General features: G+C 35.4%; 1 protein-coding gene across 1 annotated transcript; it reads right to left on the reverse strand.

The window, feature by feature from the left end:
* Positions 1–13487: 13487 nt before the first annotated feature.
* LOC127836861 (sodium-dependent glucose transporter 1-like) lies at positions 13488–19740 on the reverse strand. The gene is made up of 4 exons (XM_052363499.1): positions 18765–19740; positions 17405–17577; positions 15435–15547; positions 13488–14765 (listed from the first exon to the last, which is right to left on the reverse strand). The coding sequence occupies exons 1-4, from the start codon at positions 18855–18857 to the stop codon at positions 13531–13533; spliced, it is 1614 nt and encodes a 537-aa protein (XP_052219459.1). The 5' UTR covers positions 18858–19740; the 3' UTR covers positions 13488–13530.
* Between the last annotated feature and the right edge of the window lie 858 nt (positions 19741–20598).

Consider the following 20598-nt stretch of genomic DNA (forward strand, 5'->3'; position numbering starts at 1 on the left):
ATCAAGGGAAACAACTCTATACATTATGTGTTGATTATACTAAAGCGTTTGACTATGTGGTTCGTGAAAATCTTTGGTTTAAGCTGATACAGCTGGGACTTAGGGGTCATATACTCAACATTGTTAAATCAATATACGATTCTGTTAAGTCTAGAGTTAAGTATTGCAATAAGTTAAGTGATGAATACACATGTACTCTTGGGGTACGTCAGGGGGAGTGCTTATCTCCCTTTTTATTTCGATGTTTATCAATGATTTAGAAGACATGTTTATTCATAACAATGCAGATAGTATAGATGTTAATATGTTTAAGATATTTATATTACTGTATGCCGACGACATTGTCATTTTTGCAAATTCGGCTGAATCATTACAGCGTAGTATTGATATATTATATGATTATTGTTTAACATGGAAACTGAAGGTAAATGTTGCTAAAACAAAAGTTATGATATTTAAAAAAGGCGGTTCTATCCCAAATGACATTGCCTTTTATTATAATGGCGAACCAATTGAAATAGTCAACAAATTCTGTTATTTAGGTGTGGTTTTTACTACAGGGGGTTCGCTTAGTACCGCACAAAGTACTTTGGCCGGACAGGCACAAAAAGCCATTTTTACTATGAATAAATACTTGTATAAATTGACTTATATACCGCCAAAACACAAGTTGGAACTTTTCGATAAGCTTGTATCGCCAATTTTGAATTATTGTTGTGAAATATGTTGTTTTGCGAATGACTTATCAATTGAGACAGTACATATGAGATTTTGCAAAAAACTGCTTGGTGTAAAGAAAACTACTCAGAACGATTTTATATATGGAGAATTAGGCAGAGTTTCTTTTAAAACTATACATATGTATAAGGCTATTAAATATTGGTTACGAATTCTTCAAACGAAAGAAAATAAGTATATTCTTCTTGTGTATAATTTATTAAAGAATGATTTAGAATTGTATCCCAATAAAACAAATTGGTGCTCCTTATTGAAGAACTTATTATGTTCGCTTGGTTTTGTTGATGCCTGGACTTTTCAAGGTGTAGGTAATAATGACATGTTTTTATATATTTTTAAGCAGAGATTAAATGACCAATTTATACAGAACTGGTACGCCAGATTAACTCACTCTAGTAGAGCTTTATTCTACAACACAATTTCATCTTTTAGATTTCAACCATATCTCGAATGTTTTAATATAAGCAAGTTTTGTCAATCGTTTTCTCGTTTTCGAGTCTCATCGCATAGATTGCATATTGAGGCTGGTCGATGGACCAGACCTTTGAGTACCCCAATAAGTGATAGAAAATGTGCAAGATGCAATACAATTGAGGATGAATATCATTTTGTTATGGAATGTGTAATGTATACTGACATTAGGAAAAAATATATTGGCAGAAAATATTGGTTTAGACCTAGCATGGCTAAATTTGTAGATCTTATAAAGTCAGAAAATGAGAATATACTTAGAAACTTAGGAACCTATATTCATAAAGCATTTATTATTAGAAATGAGGTAATGTATAGAAATTGACATGGTAAAATTGTTGCACAATGTGTTTCGTGTGATACTGTAAATACATGCTTTCTATGTGTTTCTTTGTATTTGAATTGTATATATTTCATGTTTTCAATGTTTTTCTGCTGAAACTGTTAATATGTCCGATGTACTATGTATGTTCCTTGGTATATTACAGAAACCATACGCAAACTATGTTTACATGATTGTTGGTTACTGTTACATACATTTTGCCATACGGATAATAAATATGATATGAGGCCTTTATGCCGTTTTAATTGTTTTAATTGTTAAGTATACCAGACTATGATAGCGTGCTATTTAGAACTGTAATGTATTTAGTGAAATACGATTACATTATAACATTTACATGCATTTTTCTATTACGATTTATAGATAAGACATGTTGCCTTAATACCCTTTGTATTATTAGTAGTTCCCGATCGTACAATTAATGTATTATAATGTGTCATTTTAAGTCTAGTTTCCACAATATTTGTCTTACATGTTTCTTTCGGTAAGACAAATATATGAAAAGTGGATATAAATTGTTAAGTACAGATGTTAGTGATAGCAGTTGCATATGATATCAGTCTTACATTTTCGTTTCGGTAAGACATATATATCTATGGCACTCTTAATGTTAATTCCATAGATGTTAAAATACCAACTGTGAAAGATATATAACTCATACATGTTTAATAATTAAACTATATTATAATTTTTGTATTCAAAGGTTTCTTTGAGATTGGTTATTTTACTTGTTTTTCGTAATAGTAAAAATTGAACTAAATTTATAAACATATCCGAAGAGGCCGATGTAGAGAAACCATTTAATGCAGGATAAAGTGGTGTAATATGGCATACTTATGTAAATGTGTATGCTATGTCGTTGTTTGTTAAATCGATGCATATGTTTAGAATACAGCCCGAAAATGCTTCCTTTAAACAACATACTACCATGCTTATATGATGATATTTGATAGTACGAAACAAATTAGGATAAATGTATGCTACATTTTAAAAGCCAATTTCTATGTTTCTACATTGTTATTAGAATATCATCCAGTAATCGGATTGAAGAAACCTCTAAGATAAAAACATAATGTATTATATCTTAAAATAAATTGGTTAAATGCTTAGAAAACGTTCCAGAATTATCTTGCATGTATGCTTTTTGAAATATTGTTCTCAAAGCGATCTTCTCCAAATGTTGGAAACATACAACTACAACTTTTGTTAAAATTTTGTATTCTAGTCTACACTGTTCGTCAACACTTGTATTGTATATATGTCCTCGTGGGCTTAAATGCCTTATTGAATTGAAATACACTGTCTGTCTGTCTGTCTGTCTGTCTGTGAAAAAAGTACGTATTATATTGCGACACAGTATAAGACAGTAACCCTGAACTGCCCAAACAAGCGTTTTGGATAATGTATTTCAGATTATGTTTTAAACACTTACATCTAACACAAATCAGTCCAAATTCATATAAGCAACGCCTTATTGTTTATTATGTACAACAGAACATACACAATCACATGTCCATGATCATATTTACTTCGGCAAAACATTCAAATAAATGTTTTGATTGTGACAAGAATGTTTTTATAATTATAAGCATCGTGTGTATCTACTTTCAGTAGTTCAGGTTGCAAACCACATTACAGTGGTATTCTTTTTCATCCACTCAGTTTTCTTAATTGAATTGTCCCACACATCCAGTTCCTTATTACATTGCGTTCCATTAAACTAATACGTTAAACAAGATTTCTTCGGTCTAGAATAATGCAACAGATTTATGGGAATGGCTTCCTCTAATACATTTTTTTAAATATAAGTGCATGCGTTAAATACAGATGGCAAATCCACTCTGCCAGACTAATATACTCCTGCATGGCTTTATGTAGGATATGCTCTCAGACGTTGTTAATTACTGACAAAATGTATTCATGTAAGAATGTTGAACAAGTTAACCCATGTATGCCTAGCGTCTAGAAAAAAAGGCATTGGCAAACAGCGTAGACCCAGATGAGACGCCGCATGATGCGGCGTCTTATCAGGTTCTCCGCTGTTTGCCTAATTAATTGCATTCAGAAATATTCTAAATATATAAATAAATATACTAGACATCTCTAATTTGGGAAATACATTTATCCAATTTAGGAGGATAGGGGAGTCCACTAGTCATTAGTGGTTTAATGTAATCGCTCGGTCATGTCTGAACGCATTTATAAATAATAGCGCTGTTTACATCGGATGAAACATAATTTGGCGTAACTTTGGGTGTGTTATGCACGGTAAAGGACGCATAATCAGAAGCTGATTAATATTTATCAAGCAGACAGATATTGAATGAACAGACACTTTGAAATTAAATGTAAAACAAAGAACTACTACGTTGAACAAAACATGTGAAAAGCTTTCGTGTGTTTTTTTTTATGGGTAATTGGTATAGACACATTTAACCTGCCCCATAATTATACAAAAACAAAATTACATTGTCAGATCAAATGTCGACATTAACTTATACAGTCAGCGTTCAATGCCAATATTGAAACATGCATAATGGCTTGCTTACAGCGTTGCGTAACTATCCTTTGAGTTTGAATTTCAGTTTATTATTATCCAAGTACTTCAGTTTAATGGATATGTTGACATATGTTTTGAAAATACTTGAATTAACTTCAACAACTGTGTCAACTCTAGCGATATTCATGTTTAATTTTATAAAAATAAATGTAAATAAACTCATAAGTCGCACACCCGCATAAACTACGTATGCACGTTCTACTATGTTCAACAATCGACTGAGGAAAACACATGATTGAGTGTTCTTTTTGTTTCAAAACTAGAAAAGAAATAACTCGGGGCGGAATGAATGCTTTATTGTGTTTGATGTATATGCATAAACACAAGTTACCTTGGATCAAAGACAGTGAAACGTATTATTTATTAGTTTAATGTAAACCGTAGTTGTATGGGACAATTAATTTATCGTCGTCATTCGAAACGGTTATGTTGTTTTTGATTTTATCTTTAAGATGCACACGTACATGCACATTTCGCATTCATAGATATTGTTTATGTTGTCCGATTACACTTATACATTTTAGATAATCAACAAACACGTGCAGAGCTTTATCATAATATTAATGTAATACACTAGCCAGAAAATGTATTTTTCTAGCGAACATGGCCTTCGCAATAATTCGATTTTTATTCAATCTGATATAAAAACTAACAAGTAGTTGTGTAGAATTTTCAAATATAAATCCATCTAAACGACAAACAAATAGCATTTGTAAATACGTTTGTGTACGAGTTTATTTAAATCACTGGGGACCCAATAAACTAGAGTTTTTGCACGAACTTTTGTAATTAACAGCGTTAACTGCGTGAGCGGCGAATATTAACGAATACAAATGAATACATATTTTATCAAAGAAAGTTGCATACACCCACAATGTTGATATTTATTTTATAAAATGCTTATTACGAATTATTCACTTTTTAAATTAGTCAGCTATTTGTGTAACTTCTAGGAAAAGTGTCTATTTACCAATAAAAACAAACAAACAGCAATATACAAATCCTAACACGACTTAGAGTTACGTGACAAGTACATTTTTAGGTGTTAAACCGACAAACCAAATCACTTATTCATACCATTAATATATAAATATATATATATCATGTGCAATTACGAAAACAACTAGAATGTATGAAGATATCAAAGATAATAATATAGACTTTTTCTCGAAAAAGGATTTGCCATTTATTTGAGTTCTGGATTTTTCTGCAGGGTTTTTTATTTGTAGTTAATAAAATATTTTGTTTGTTTTGTTTAGTCTTGAAAGTATCTTTTCTACGAATGTTCTTTGAGTACATGTTTTTTGTATTGGTTAAAGATTTAATATGCATGGGTATGCTTTTGAGTAATGTGTAGTACATCAGGAAAATACTTGAAGGTATTCTGTATATGTAACATATATTTAATATCAAAATAATAGAAGTCCTTAATTCTATAGTCGTATAACTGATCGACATATATAATGTTATAGAAAAACGTCTTATTGTTTGAAGTTATATCTTTATTGTTCCATAAAATAGTGTTACTGTTGGTTTGGGTTTATAGATTATGAGTAACATTACTCCATGCGGATAAAACATTAGATAGAAACATGTTTTCGTTAGCAACTTCATGTAAAATATTTTTGCTGATGTTTCATTCAAAAAGTTAGGAATCACCATATTATTAAGTCTTTTAACAAAAACCTTGTATTTCTTGCAGGATCATGCTATTTAGCTCTTAAGTCCTTTGATGTCACTCTGTTCCAGCAAGAAGAAATAGATAAAACATTTAAAAAATGAAAATGGAAGTACATGTACAAGAATCTTTTTGTATGATGTTCAATTTGAACACACAATATTTCATGTTTTCAGCCTTAATATTATTACTAACATTACCTGAATTTCCATTAATGCGTTTTCCAAAATTTTACAGGTTCTGTACACCTATATTGAATACAATGCTACCAGTTTGTAGCCCATATTTAGTACAATGCTACCAGTTTGTAGCCCATATTGAGTAAAAGGGCTGCCCGTATGTAGCCCATTTTGAGTAAAAGGGCTGCCTGTATGTAGCCCATAATGAGTAAAAGGGCTGCCCATTTTGGACCTATATGGGTCCCATGTGGGCACCTATAAGGGCCCCATGTGGGCTGCCAACATGGGACTCAGATGGGTAGTGCAACCGGGCGACCCATATGGGTTCCGTATAGATTGTTTTTTGGGAACGTCTTATAAGCGTTTGCTTTTTATAATGAATATGCATTTACCTGTTGTATTAAAATGCCCTACTAAGTATTGCGCGATGTTGAGCAACTGTTTCTTTCGGTTGGTTATGAACTCTCATTTTAACCAGACTACCACCACAAAAATAGTCTAAGAACTCGCTTTACTCCCCCACAAATGCAACTTTGTATTCCCTTGAATCTCTAAAAGGGAGCTGGTAATGCATATTGACCACCTGCGGCGGTGTTAAGGCACCTATTACATTATATACAATCAATTAATTTTGACTAATTGGTTTAATGTCTTGGAACAAATTGGCCTTTTGTTAAATATCAACTTGACATTTCTGGGAGGATTTAAAAAAACACAAAAATACATTATCGTCATTGCTAAGAGTGAAAATATCGAACAAAGTCATTCTTTTCCCACCCGATATAAACACCACAAGCATATTTATTTTGTTTGTTTAGGTATTTTGTTGAAAATATTCAACGCATAAGCTTTAAATCGTAAACTGACATTCAAGCTTTAAGCTACTCAAACTCGCCTTATTTGGACCTAAATCAACTGCGTTTAAAAATATGAAACAGCATGACCCCATCGAAAGATAAACCAGCCAAACTTAATATGTTGGTTCAATATGCATAGGAAGATAATACTATGCAAGAAAATCACATTTTTAGCAGAATAAAATGTCACTTTTATGTTACATTATATACTTTTGGCTTTATTTGAGAATATTTTTGTCTGAAAGTGGCATGGAAACATTGTTGTTTACCAGAAATTAACTATTTTGCTTGAAGTTTGGGAAATACATAAGGCTTTGAGATATAGCGGGAAACCCTCATCTACTGGAGAGAATCCTGTGAATAGATTGCCCTACAACAGTGACATTTGAATCACGTCGAGTTCTTTATTAAATATCGCGTGACCTATATTTTTTAATTTTTTAAATCAATTCGGCTTGGAATGCTGTTCGAGAAAAGGTATGGTTATGAGGGTCTTTATGCGCACAAGTTTAACTATATGTTTTGTTATAATTATTGCTTTTACATTTAATGTGTGAAGGAAAACTTTTAGTATATTGTGACCTTTACCAATCTCCACGCAAAATTGTCTTCCCAGGTTCCAGTATACTAAATACTAGTTTCATGCAGAGCTGTACCAGTGGTCCAGCTAGGCCTAAATTGAAGGGCGCCGCGCCCTGCCCTCCCGATCCTCCGCCCTGCCCTCCCGAACCTTCGCCCAGCCCTCCCCCCTGCCTTATTTTTTTTTTACATATGATGATGAATACATCTCTTATTGTCTAATTACAATACATTGTAATTAATGTATTCCTTATTGTAGACATTATATTTGAATTGTTTAATAATGATGGGAATAATATATTCTAACAATTATTAATAACATATTTAAATTAACATGCAAGAGGAAGCATCCCAGAAACGCCCGAGCGCTCGAAAGTGCCCTTTTGACAAAATACTGCGCGTCCAAAGTGCCCTTTTGACAAAAAAGCCCCCCCTGCCCTTTTCAAATGAGCTGGAGCACTTTGTACTCTCTCAAAAAAATATCAGAAGTGACTCGCAAGCATGTTTCACACTATAACTATTGTTCTGGTTTTATCTATGAAGATAGTGGTAGGGCATGAATAGGTGTTTAACACTTAATCCCTGAAAAATTAAAAACTTAGAGACTATAGTAAAATATTACACTGACAAAGGTTACAGTCCACTAGAAAACGACCGGAAAAAATCTGTAAAAACAGTCGATTTAGATTTTTGTCAAGTCCTTTCTTGGTTTGAACATGACATTTTTGTATTGCATTAATCGATTCCGCTTAGAATGGCCTTTAAGAAAAGGTATGGTTATGGGGGTCTCTATGTGCACAATGTTGCATTTATTTTCGCTTACAATTGTCGCTTTTACATTGAATTATATAAGGAAACTTTTTAGTATATAATGACCTCAATGCTTTTATAGTTAACAGTTTAATCTGATGATGTTACTGAACTACGGAATCCGGATAGTGCCATCTATAATCTCGCCATTCTTTCATCAAGGGCGACACTAGACACACGAAGCGATACAAGATATTTTTTGCGAATGTCGCGGCGACGCACGATATTTTTCGCGACAGTCGCTGCGACTCACGATATTTTACGCGACAGTCGCGGCGACGCACGATATATTTAACACGATATATCACCATTGTGTAGGTAGCCCAAAAGGCGATATATCGTGTTAAATATATCGTGCGTCTCTGCGGCTGTCGCGCAAACTATCGTGCGTCGCCGCGACTGTCGCGAGAAATATCGTGCGTCGCCGCGACTTTCGCGAAAAATATCGCGCATCGCCGCGACTGTAGCGAAAACTATCTTGTATCGCTTCGTGTGTTGTGTCTCGCGTTCAAATGGCGACACTAGACACACGAAGCGATACACGCTATTTTGCGCGACAGTCGCGGCAACGAACGATATTTGTACTGTCCGGATTCCGTACTTAACACATCAACATGTTGAGTGTATATCATTTCGAAATTAGCGAACTAACTTGATAATTAAAGAGGAAATTAAAACGGTAATTATTTTATCTAAAGTATACTTTAATGGTTATCTAGCAGTCAATTATCGTTCAAAATAGCTTTGTTTAGACATATTGATATTCAAAGATGCTTTAAAACAAGATTTAGTTTCTTATTATGCTTAGTGTTCATATATATAAAAAATGACAAAAAAAGAAAATGTGATTTTTCCTCGTTTGTACTGATTTCTGTAGCCTATGACACACACACACACACACACACACACACACACACACACACACACATATATATATATATATATATATATATATATATAATTTTTGGTAACCTTTCAATAGTAATTTCTTATCTGCATATTTTGAAAAGCTACGTTATTTAATTAAAAAAATGTTTGTGAAAGAATGAAACTCATGATATTTCACTGTTTTGTATGAGCTGATGTGTATGTAAACAACATGTGTGTTATTTCATTCATGTACGGCCTGTTATCATTGCTTAGCCATGCTTTGCAACATCTGAAGTTTGTGAGAGACTGCTGCCCATTGTGGCTTAGAAATTTCAGAATTAAATGGACTTGTTCACCGTTTTGCAAAATATTGTAAAGAAAAATGTTTGCAATATCTTTAAATAAGCAAAATAACATTTCCCTTCCTTTGAAATCGGAAAAAAATATATTGCGTTTGTAATGCTTTTCACCAGAAACGTAGATAACAATGATATCTTGGACAAGTTAAAAAATGGTTCCGGTTTATTGTCGGTCATCATGAAACTTGGTCAGAAGATTTGTCCCAATGATATCATGGGCAAGTTCAAAAATGGTTCTGGTTGTTTCAAAAACATGGGCACCAATGGCGTGACATTTTTCGTTATATGTCTAAATATTGCTACAGAAAAACCTTTTTAAAACTCTGGAGGCCACATTTATGGTCTGGTCTTCATGAAACTTGGTAAACAATGTGTCTCGGACAAGTTCGTAAATTGTTTGGGTTGGTTTAAAAACATGGCCACCAGGGGGCGGAACATTCCCTTATATGGCTATGGTAAAAACATGTTAACACTCTTAGTCACATTTATATTTTAATCTCAAGGATAAAAAATTATTATGTGATTATGATTTTTCTTCAACAATATTAATACCCTGCTTCATACGATAATGGCTCTTATGCCTACATGTTTGTTGCCTGCATACCTGCAGAATATTAGCTGTTTTCTTCCAATATGTTATTTGTAATATCAACAACTTGCTTAATATGTGTAATTTCTGATAAATTGCGTAATTTTTGTTATGCCAGGTGTATTGATATTTGTTCATGAATTATGAAGTTTTGATGAAATATCATTAAACTGTAAGAACTATGTTCTTGCATTCTTTTATTGCACAGACTGTATCACATAAATGGTTGCATAGGCTCCTCTGTAGAAGCTGGGACACATGTGATTTATTTTATTATTATGTACATATGAGGACATACTTTTCAAGTTCAGATTATGCTTTTTATGCTCCCTGAAATATTTTCAGTGGAGCATATAGTTGCAAATTTGTAGTTCCTTCCTTCTGTCACACTTTTTTGACAGTTTCTCATGGCACCTTTAATACTTTACCAATCTCTTTCATATTTGGCATGTAGGTACCTTGCATGGACCTCTACCTTTTGATGAGGTTTGAGGTCACTGGGCTCAAGGTCACCAAGGCTAATAATAGATGTTTCCGTAACACTTTTGTTACAGTTTCTCATAGCAGCTTCAATGCTTTACCGATCTCTGTTATATTTGGCATGTAAGTACCTTGCATGGACCTCTACCTTTTGATGAGGTTTGAGGTCAGTGGGGTCAAGGTCAAGGTCACCGAGGCTAATAATAGATTTTCCGTCACACTTTTGTTACAGTTTCTCATACCACCCTCAATACTTTACCGATCTCTCTCATATTTGGCATGTTCGTACCTTGCACGGACCTCTACCTTTTGATGAGGTTTGAGGTCACTGGGGTCAAGGACACCTAGATTGACAAAGCGCATCATCGGGGAGCACCCATCAGTTTCACTTATATTCTTGTTTACAACATATGGAATCCATATGTTCTTTTCATTTACTTTTTGCATTCTTGGCACTCATACACAACTGACTGAGTAATGTCCTGAACAAATTCACTGTCACAATGTTCATCATAATCGGTATACCTAGAGGTAAATTTAAGATTTAAATCCTCGTCATCACGTGACACAAAATCCGTGTAAGACATAGTTAAGAGACAGAGAAAAGTGACTAAATAACTGGATCGATATGCTAAATCGGAGAATGGCACAGTATACGGGTCTGAAGATTTCTATACATATACTCTAGATGGTAATGTTATAATTGGAAAATCGTGCATTGAATTTAGCGGTAATTAAAGAGAACAAAGAACACACACATTCGATTACAGCAGACCAAGAATAGATGCTCTCCATAAGAAGAAAAAATTGTCCAGAGCTTTATTCAAATTATACTACAGGTAAATGGCATTCGGATTAACACAATTAAAACACTGCAATTTAAATGAAAAACAAACATCTAATTAAAACAATTCTATTATTAGTTGTTTGTCGTAAGATACCGATTGCTCCTGTCAAGTGGGTTACGCGAGTTGTGTATCGTGTTATTTCTTTAAAGTTGACCCAGTATTTGTAAAAATATTGCAAGACATGTACATTTCCAGAAAGGAAATTTATTTATGCGTTGAATAAGACCTAGATCGTGAAAATCGCTGCAAAATTGATGAAGTAATGGCTATTCAAAGCGATGCACCCTGTTTTCGGGTAATTTCGAGTTGAATACCTTGTTATGTAATTATATATTTGATAGTGATTTTTTTTATAGAAAAGTTGATTTTTCGTTATAATATGATTATTTATCATTCAAAATGATGTGTTCACTAATTAGTATCATAGCCACACGCTAACCACCTGTGTTAAGAACCGAATATAATTGCTAAATAAAACAAATCGGCGTGTGAATTATTTTATTTGACACATTAAAGTTGTGTGATAATACCGCATACATTCTAATTTAAGTAATATTTGTTCAAATCACAAGTAAAAAACTTGAACGCGAAGGCGCGTTTCAGAAATGTTGATAAGCGTGTTAACTACCGTGGCAACCGATAAACAGTTGCGCGCTTATCTCGCCGAAACCCGCGACGTGCGAGAGTTTGCCGATATTTGGCGAGCTGCCTATTTCTGTTATCTATGTCTCTGTTTTCACCATTTACGAAATAGTTGTACTACCGACATAGCGTTTAAACTGACATCGACATTTTGACTGATCGTTTCTGAAAAGGTCTTTGATAAAGATAATAATGAAAAAATCCTATTTTGTTAGTAAATTATATTAATTTCTTTTTTTACAAAAAAAAACGAAACTACGAAATAATGTTAAAATGTACATTTAAAGATATGGAAGTAAAAAACGTCCCCGACGATGCTATAGACTTCTTACATCCAACACCCAACATAGTGTTGATTAAAGTTGTCCTCATCCTTCCATTTAAACTTTCGCGTGTTGTTTTTCTATTCAGACGAAATACGTGTCACAGTATGTGTTATCCATCAAGAAAATAGCACGATCCACATTACATGATGGGCGGTTCGTTTTAGGAGGGTTATTTAATAAAACGTTTTTTTATCAGCTTGTGTTTTTATTATGCCCCCGGATCGAAAGATCGGGGGTATATTGTTTTTGGCCTGTCTGTATGTCATTTATTCATTCATTTGAGTGTGTCCCAAAACTTTAACAATGGTTAAAGTTTGATAACTTTTGCAATATTGAAGTTAGCAACTTCATATTTGGCACGCATGTGTATCTCACGGAGCTTCACATTTTGAGTGGTGAAAAGTCAAGGTCAAGGTCATCCTTCAAGGTTAAAGGTAAAATATCATTGTATTTTTCTTTCATAAAACTTTAACCTTCGTTAAAGTTTGGTCATACGGGTAACTTTTTGAATATTGAAGATAGCAACTTCATATTTGGCATGCATGTGTATCTCATGGAGCTGCACATTTTTTAGTGGTGAAAGGTCAAGGTCATCCTTCAAAGTCAAAGGTCAAATTGATGGCTTCAAAGCGGCGCAATAGGGGACATTGTGTTCTGACAAACACATCTCTTGTTTAATTTTTGCTGTCGAATTCCTGTGCACAAAACGGCGCAGTCAGTCATTGCCGGTATAGTTTGAGTACAATTTAATGTTCTGATCCATAATATACATTTTCAAAACAATAATAATATCAAAACTTTTCGTTTTCGTGATTGAATTGTAAGAAAAACGAGATTCTTAAACTTATATGTAGATTTAAATGAGTTGCAACCTCAAGCACACAATACTGTTAACTAATGTTATTTTGCGGCTGTTAAACTTTTGCATTTTTCCCGATCACGATATTACGCCAAATAAAGACCGACGCCAGAATACACACATACAACACATGTACAAGTGTCGTAAAAAATATCGTAGTTATGACATTCATAATTATTGTATGTTTACGATGGGTATGGAAAGAACAGTTATCTCCAAAACGTGTACACTACATGTACGTGTTTATATTGAATATCATGTATTCTCAAGTATTTTGTTTGTACCTTGAAAAGAAAACGTTAAAAAGATTCATTTAATTTATTGTTCGCTCGAATCGTATGTTCAGAGTCTCGTTGTTTCACTTCTATGTGCAATGTGAGTTTCAATCGGCGTACTATTTGGACGTAAAGTTAGTAAAGAATTCGTTACCGAAATCGTTACTAAAAATAGACACACCCACGTGATGCTTTGACCAATTAGAATGTAGACGAACCAGATTGGCGAAATGTTCTCCATCGTGTATCCGAATATCAACGGAAAGACCATTATACCAGCGGAAGCGGAAGTCAAGAACATTCCAGAAATTTTACCAGAGACACAAACCACGTGCTCATTAGTCCAAAAAAAAATGGCGGCGAATATAATTGAAGTTGACATTCCGACTCCCACTATAAATAACCAGACTAAATTATTCATGTCGTAAACTGTTGCGAAAAGAAGACCAGCAAAAGCAACGATCGTCAGTGTAGAAAATATCAACATCATTGTTCGTAGTTGAAATGCGCGCACCAAAGGGATTCCTGCCATACGGCTGATTCCGAACGCCATCCAGAATACGGAAGTGGCTAGAGCTCCTTTTGGTTTACCCCATTTCAGTTGCTCCAACAGAAAGGTCATCAGATACCCAGCGAATGTGTCTTCCATACCGACATATACGAACATGAGTAGAGACAGCAACAGCAAGAGGAGCAACTTCTTTGCAGTCGATAGCGAATGGAAATTAGTGGGCTCGTCGGCTTCGTTTTGACCATGTACTTCCTTTGTTCTGTTGGTGCCATTGATACAAATCAACGTTACAAAGGATACGGCAGTTAAAAATATGATTCCCGCGGTAATGGCGTAGGTTATAAATATTCGCGATTCGCCATACAGAGATTCGTATGTATTGGTACTGTTGTCGACGGACATATCCTGGATCGTCCTGTTGTAAGCTGACCACGTTGGCTCTGTTGCATTGTGCTCATTTGACGTTGACATATACCATGCATTATTTATTGACGAGTTTACAGCGTCAAGGAACGGCGCTTGAATGGTTGCACTTACCGCGAAGTATGGTCTTGAATCGGTAACTTTTTCAATGAGAAACGTAGCAGGATAGGTCACCGTTTTTACGACAAATGGAGCTGAACTATTCACGGTTTCTGCGAGATATGGCGTTGGACTGGTTATCGTTTCCGCTAGAAAAGGCGTGGCCACGAAAGTGGCAATAATTCCACCAACGCTGAAGCAAAAGTGGAGCGCCTGCATGCACGGACCGGACTCCGAGCCCCACGTGCCGATAACCTCGGCGTTTCCACCTGAAAGAAAAACAAAACGTTTGCTTAATACTATTGTATACGCGTAGTTTGTTTGGTAAAAAAACGTAGGAAAGAATGACCTGTTTGTCTAAAACACGTAGAAGAAATGATAGCCTGTGTCAAAATAAGCATAGGAACCAATGTCTGAATACCGTACATTTAATCCTCCCATTCAAGTGCTAGCCAATGTTTAACTACTGAGATACCTTTTTTTTTAAATAACCCCCGATATCTATCCTATACATATTGTGTCGGGCTCTTTTGAGGAAGGCAATAGTTTTCAATCGATTTCACTTGCTGCTGGTTGGGCGACTCGATCCTTTGTGGTTCAGACTTTCTGTCCCGAAACCACTCGGCAATAGGCTATGCAGGTGAAAGAACTAAACAAATATACATGTGAGACATTTTTACTCGGTGTTTGCATGGAAGTCTTGTTAATTAATCGAGTATGTGAATACCTGGAAAAAGAAATAAGTATTTGAATTTGACGACGAGACATTTCCCCCCGTAATCTTTGTGTCTGTGTTCTATCTGCAACTTATGACGGGATATTGTTTATGATTAATGAATAACACCAATATATGCATATAACTCGCGAATGAACACGTATAAGCGCGAAACGGAATCAAACGGAAAGGACGTAATGCAAAGGAACGAAAGTTCACATACCTGCATCCAAAACTGCACACATAACACCGGAGAGGAACTTTGTAGTAATCATTAAGGGAAACATCGAGCACCACGGAATAGCCAGCTGCGTTATAGCTGTACCGACAATTGCCCTTAAAAGAAGACAAGGGAATCAACCGTTGCATTACTATCTTCTTCATCCCTTTAAATGCATCGGCTCCTCTGGAGCATCGACCTACTGAGACTTTACAAGGATTCTGTTTCCTGGGTAGAGCTAGTACTTGGTGTCTTTGGGGAAGATCTACAGACCGCACTTACAATGGGGATTAAACCCGTGACCTCACGGTCGCTAAGGGGACACCATATCTACTACGTCTAACAGAACTTTTCCTTTCAGGTACACAATCATAGCATTATAACACTTTTTGTATAAAAGAATATAACTGACTGAGATGGCTTTATTACTAATGCGATCAATATAGTGGTAACATACCAGCATTAAAACTCATAGGTCCAGGTTTCCCCCCTTCCCCCCTCTCAACCCTAGTCTTTTAACTCCTCTGTCTGTGCTTCACCCCGGTCCCACAAAGACTCAATGGCGTCACATGTATTTCGTACTATACCGCGTTACCCAACTACTAAGCTTTCTGGGGGTCGCTATGCATAAGGAGATTCCCGGCGCACTCTATAAAATGAACTTCACACACACGCACACGCGCACACACACACTCACACACCTATCAGATAATTGATTGATATGTGTCTCGGTAAGAATTAGACTGGTTGCAGTATCAAACTTTAATAAACAAGGTTTTAAATGAAACGAAAGAAATAAGATGAACCCGAATAGATATGCATCTATTACAACTCAAGCACATGGCGTAGTGGATTTAGTTTCCGCCAAGCAACCAGGAGGTCACTAGTTCGATTCCATATGCTAGAGCGTTTTTTTAGATCTCGCCCAAATGCACAAAGTGCTGGTTCGAGTACTGGAAGTACCTTCAACCGTATCGACAGCGTTTTATTAAGCCGTCGGCTTTCGATTCCTTCGAGCTTAAATACATTATTTTGAAACTAACTCAAGCACATATATAAATAAGCGTCTTTTCACATGTCTCCAAGTACACAATTATAATTACCACCCGTGTGTACTTACACAATCATAATAACGACCCGGTTGTACGTACACAATCAAAATTACCACCTGGTTGTACTAACATAATCATAATTACCATCCAGATGTACTTACACAATTATAATTACCACCCGTTGTACTTACAAAATTATAATTACCACCCGTTGTCCTTACAAAATCATAATTACCACCCGGTTGTACTAAGAAAATCATAATTACCACTCGGTTGTACTTACAAAATCATAATTACCATCCGGTTTTACTTACACAATCACCAACCGGTTGTACTAACACAATCATAATTACCACCCGGTTGTACTTACACAATCATATTACCATCCGGTTGTACTTACACAATCATAATTACTTCCGGTTATACTTACAAAATCATAATTACCACCCGGTTATACTTACACAATCATTATTACCATCCGGTTGTACATACACAATCATAATTACCGCACGGCTGTACTTACAACATGATAATTACGATCCGGTTGTACTTACACACTCATAATTACGACCCGGTTGTACTACACAATCATTATCACCACCCGGTTGTACTTACTTTATCATAACGATCACCCGACTGTACTTCAAACATAAAATATATTTTGTCTTTACTTACAAAATCATAATTACCACCCGGTTGTACTTACAAAATCATAATTACCACCCGGTTGTACTTACAGCATCATAATTACCACCCGTTTGTACTTACAACATCATAATTACCACCCGTTTGTACTTAAAACATCATAATTACCACCCGTTTGTACTTACAACATCATAATTACCACCCGTTTGTACTTACACAATCATAATGATCACCCGACTGTACTTCAAACATCAGATCTATTCTGTCTTCACTTACAAAATCATAATTACCACACGGTTGTACTTGTCGAACAGCATCCCGGTAAGAATGGAGCCGACTAAAAAGCCCGACGATGTCGCCGTAAACAGCCACGAAGCCGTCTCTAGATTCTTGCCGACGATCAACCGCAGGTCCGAAAATGTGGGGCCGAATAGGGCTTCAACCCAACCCTGAAAGAATCGTGCAAACTGTTCAAAGGTTTTAACTGTGGGGATAAGTATATGACAATGTGAGGCGGAAAACGACAACGGGCGAGGCATGGTATGGTATTGCGCAAGGGGGGGGGTTAGAGGGTTAGGGTTTGGGTTAGTGTTAGGGGCCGGGTTAGGGTTTGGGTTAGCCTAAACCCAACCCTAACCCTAACCCGACCCCTAACCCTAACCCTTACCCTAACCCTTTTTGGGGTTATCACCCCTGACCATGCCTCGCCCGTTGTAGTTTTCCGCCTCCCTATGACAATGGAGCATTTTCATGTTTTTTATCACCCGCCAAGGGCGAAGGGATATAGTTTTGGCGTTGTCCGTCCGTTAGTACGTCTGTCCCAAACTGTTTAGGGCAATATCTCAGGAAATATGTAAGATTTCAACATGAAACTGCATAGGTTTAAATATATAAATGAGGAGAAAATCCTTGCACAAGAACCATGCTCTTAATGCCTTACACTTCCTTGGTACGGTAAATATACTAAAACGTACCCGGGAAAATTATTGCTAAATCGGTCGTTGTAGGCTACTTTTTTGAAATTAATTATATTCAAATGTATGTCAATGTTCTGTAAAATGGCCTCTATATTATCGAACCTCATACTCAAAAAGCATGTTGATGCAATTTTTTTTAAAAGAGAAGTTTGGTTAAGATAATCGGTAGCGCGTTTTACGACAACGTATTTTGGGTGGAAATGCAACTCGGGTACAGTCTAATATCGACCGGGTACGATTAAGTATATTTACCGTACCCGGGGTACATGTAAGTATTCTTAAGTGTCCACTGGGTACATGTAAGTAGTACCCAAGCACACAGCGACCAATCGAGCAATAGTTATTGCCATTTGTTGTTTGTGTACTATGTTTCTTTTCAGGGCTATATCTCAGATACTATACAATATTTAAAAATGATACTTCATGGGTGTATGCATATATACGAGGATAATTGCTATGTTTAAAACAATTATTTTTAAATTCAGTATCAAATAATTGATAATACCATTATCGAAGAAAGAATGCTTATTTTAACAGTCCAAATCAGTTGTCCCCTGAGTGAATATTTTGAGGTACTGAAAGCTTCATGTGTGAGGACCGATACCAGAAATCAAGGCGAGTATGTTTACACTTGCAATTCGAAATTTAATTTGCCTTACCAGCATGACAAATGCCGAACATATCCAGACAGTGTACACAATCTTTTTTCTGAATGCTCTCTCCTGAAAAACTTTTGTCACAAACGCGATCATTTTCGTGCCTGATTCCTTTTCTGCGATGTTTTAGTTGAGTAAACGATATTTTGTTACTTCCACACAATCGCTGCGCGGATTTAATTTCTTTGTTCATACATTTTTCGTAGGACTGAGAATCATTTGTCAAGAATTCCCCACTGATGCGTTTTGCTGCTTTTTGCTTTTAATACACAAACGACGTGAACAAAAAGGCGGTCAATATACATCGATGTATGAAGTGAACTTTAGATATGGAGTGCGTATAAGTGGCGTTGAAACATGAGCGTAGCGTACACTACCTAAATGTCGTACAAAAAACGACTAAAGCTTGACACGGTCTAATCCTACATACGACGACTGCAATCGTGATGCATCGGCTATCTCCGGTCTCCTCCGCAAATATATGGAATAAATCGTCTGCGGTTCCAGAGTGACGACGACTGTAGCTATAACAACCACTCATAACTTAATATAGACTGAAGCCAGAAACAATTTTTCTACAGAGCACGATTCTAGAAAACGTCTTATTCTACTAAAACACGACTAACGCTAGAAATAGTCTTGTGTATAATACTCACCAGGGCTTAATGTTTGTTTAAGTTTTAAAGACATTGGCAAAGCTTGTGTTTGTATTCACCATAATGAATGTTTATAAATTTGTGTCTAATTATTTTGCAAACAAGGTGAAAACTTATAATTTCTTAAATATTTTCACTTGAATGTAAGTAGTTTAATATTGCATTTGTTTACGGAATCTTGACCGGACTGTGCCTGCTCAAACCATACTCATATGAAACCGATATACTGATATCATTATACACGATTATTTCGTGATGGACCTTTCATACAGAGTCATAGGGCGCATGAAATAAAATCATTATAACGACACAATTTATCTCAAGATGCCGTTTGAAATCCGCCCCTGTGTTTTTCACATGTGCTAGAGTGAATTGGCAAATATGACCACCGATTTACTGGCTACTCTCCTGCGAAGCAGTTTTGCTGTTATCTAATCTTTATTAATATTTGTGTACCTCACATATATAATGTATAAACACAGCGATAATCTTTAAACCCTTTCGTTATTACTGCCATAAATATATCGCATTTATACATTTTTAAATTACATAGTTAAACAGTTGATTGTCATAAAAAACGTCGCTGGAAATTGTATTCTATATTTTGTAAAAAAAACAACAACAAATAAACTAGGTTTGACTGTCGAATACATTGGGCGTATTTTAGGTATAAAACGTCCTTTGACAAAAAAACATTTATGTGACGATATTTTTTCCAGCAACAATACATGTTTAAGCACTGATGTCTTTTTTTCCGTATAATGTCGGTGATTATACAATTGTATTGGTATCGTCTATAAATGCAACGTACTTAATTACAAAGGCACAGCGCTTAGTAATATAAATAAATATAATATGAAAATTCAGCTGCAGCAGCATGCTTTTATTACTGCACATGAATAAAGGCCATAGAACTATACAACTATATATTTTTTCATCTAAGTAGTTAAGTCGTAAAATTACTCAATAAATCATCCACAGAGCAACTCATTCATAGTGCACTTAGTAGAGCTCGAGTTACAATCATAATTTCATACTCTACGTTTCAGAGACACAAACACAAGTCTGGACAAGGACAATTTTCATTTTGTATCTAACGCATGATTTTTTATAAACACAAATAATAACATATAAATGAGTCCCGTTCTGAGAAAACTGGGCATAATGCATGTGCGTAAAGT

Source organism: Dreissena polymorpha, chromosome 7, assembly GCF_020536995.1.
Source record: "Dreissena polymorpha isolate Duluth1 chromosome 7, UMN_Dpol_1.0, whole genome shotgun sequence".
NCBI lineage: Eukaryota > Metazoa > Mollusca > Bivalvia > Myida > Dreissenidae > Dreissena > Dreissena polymorpha.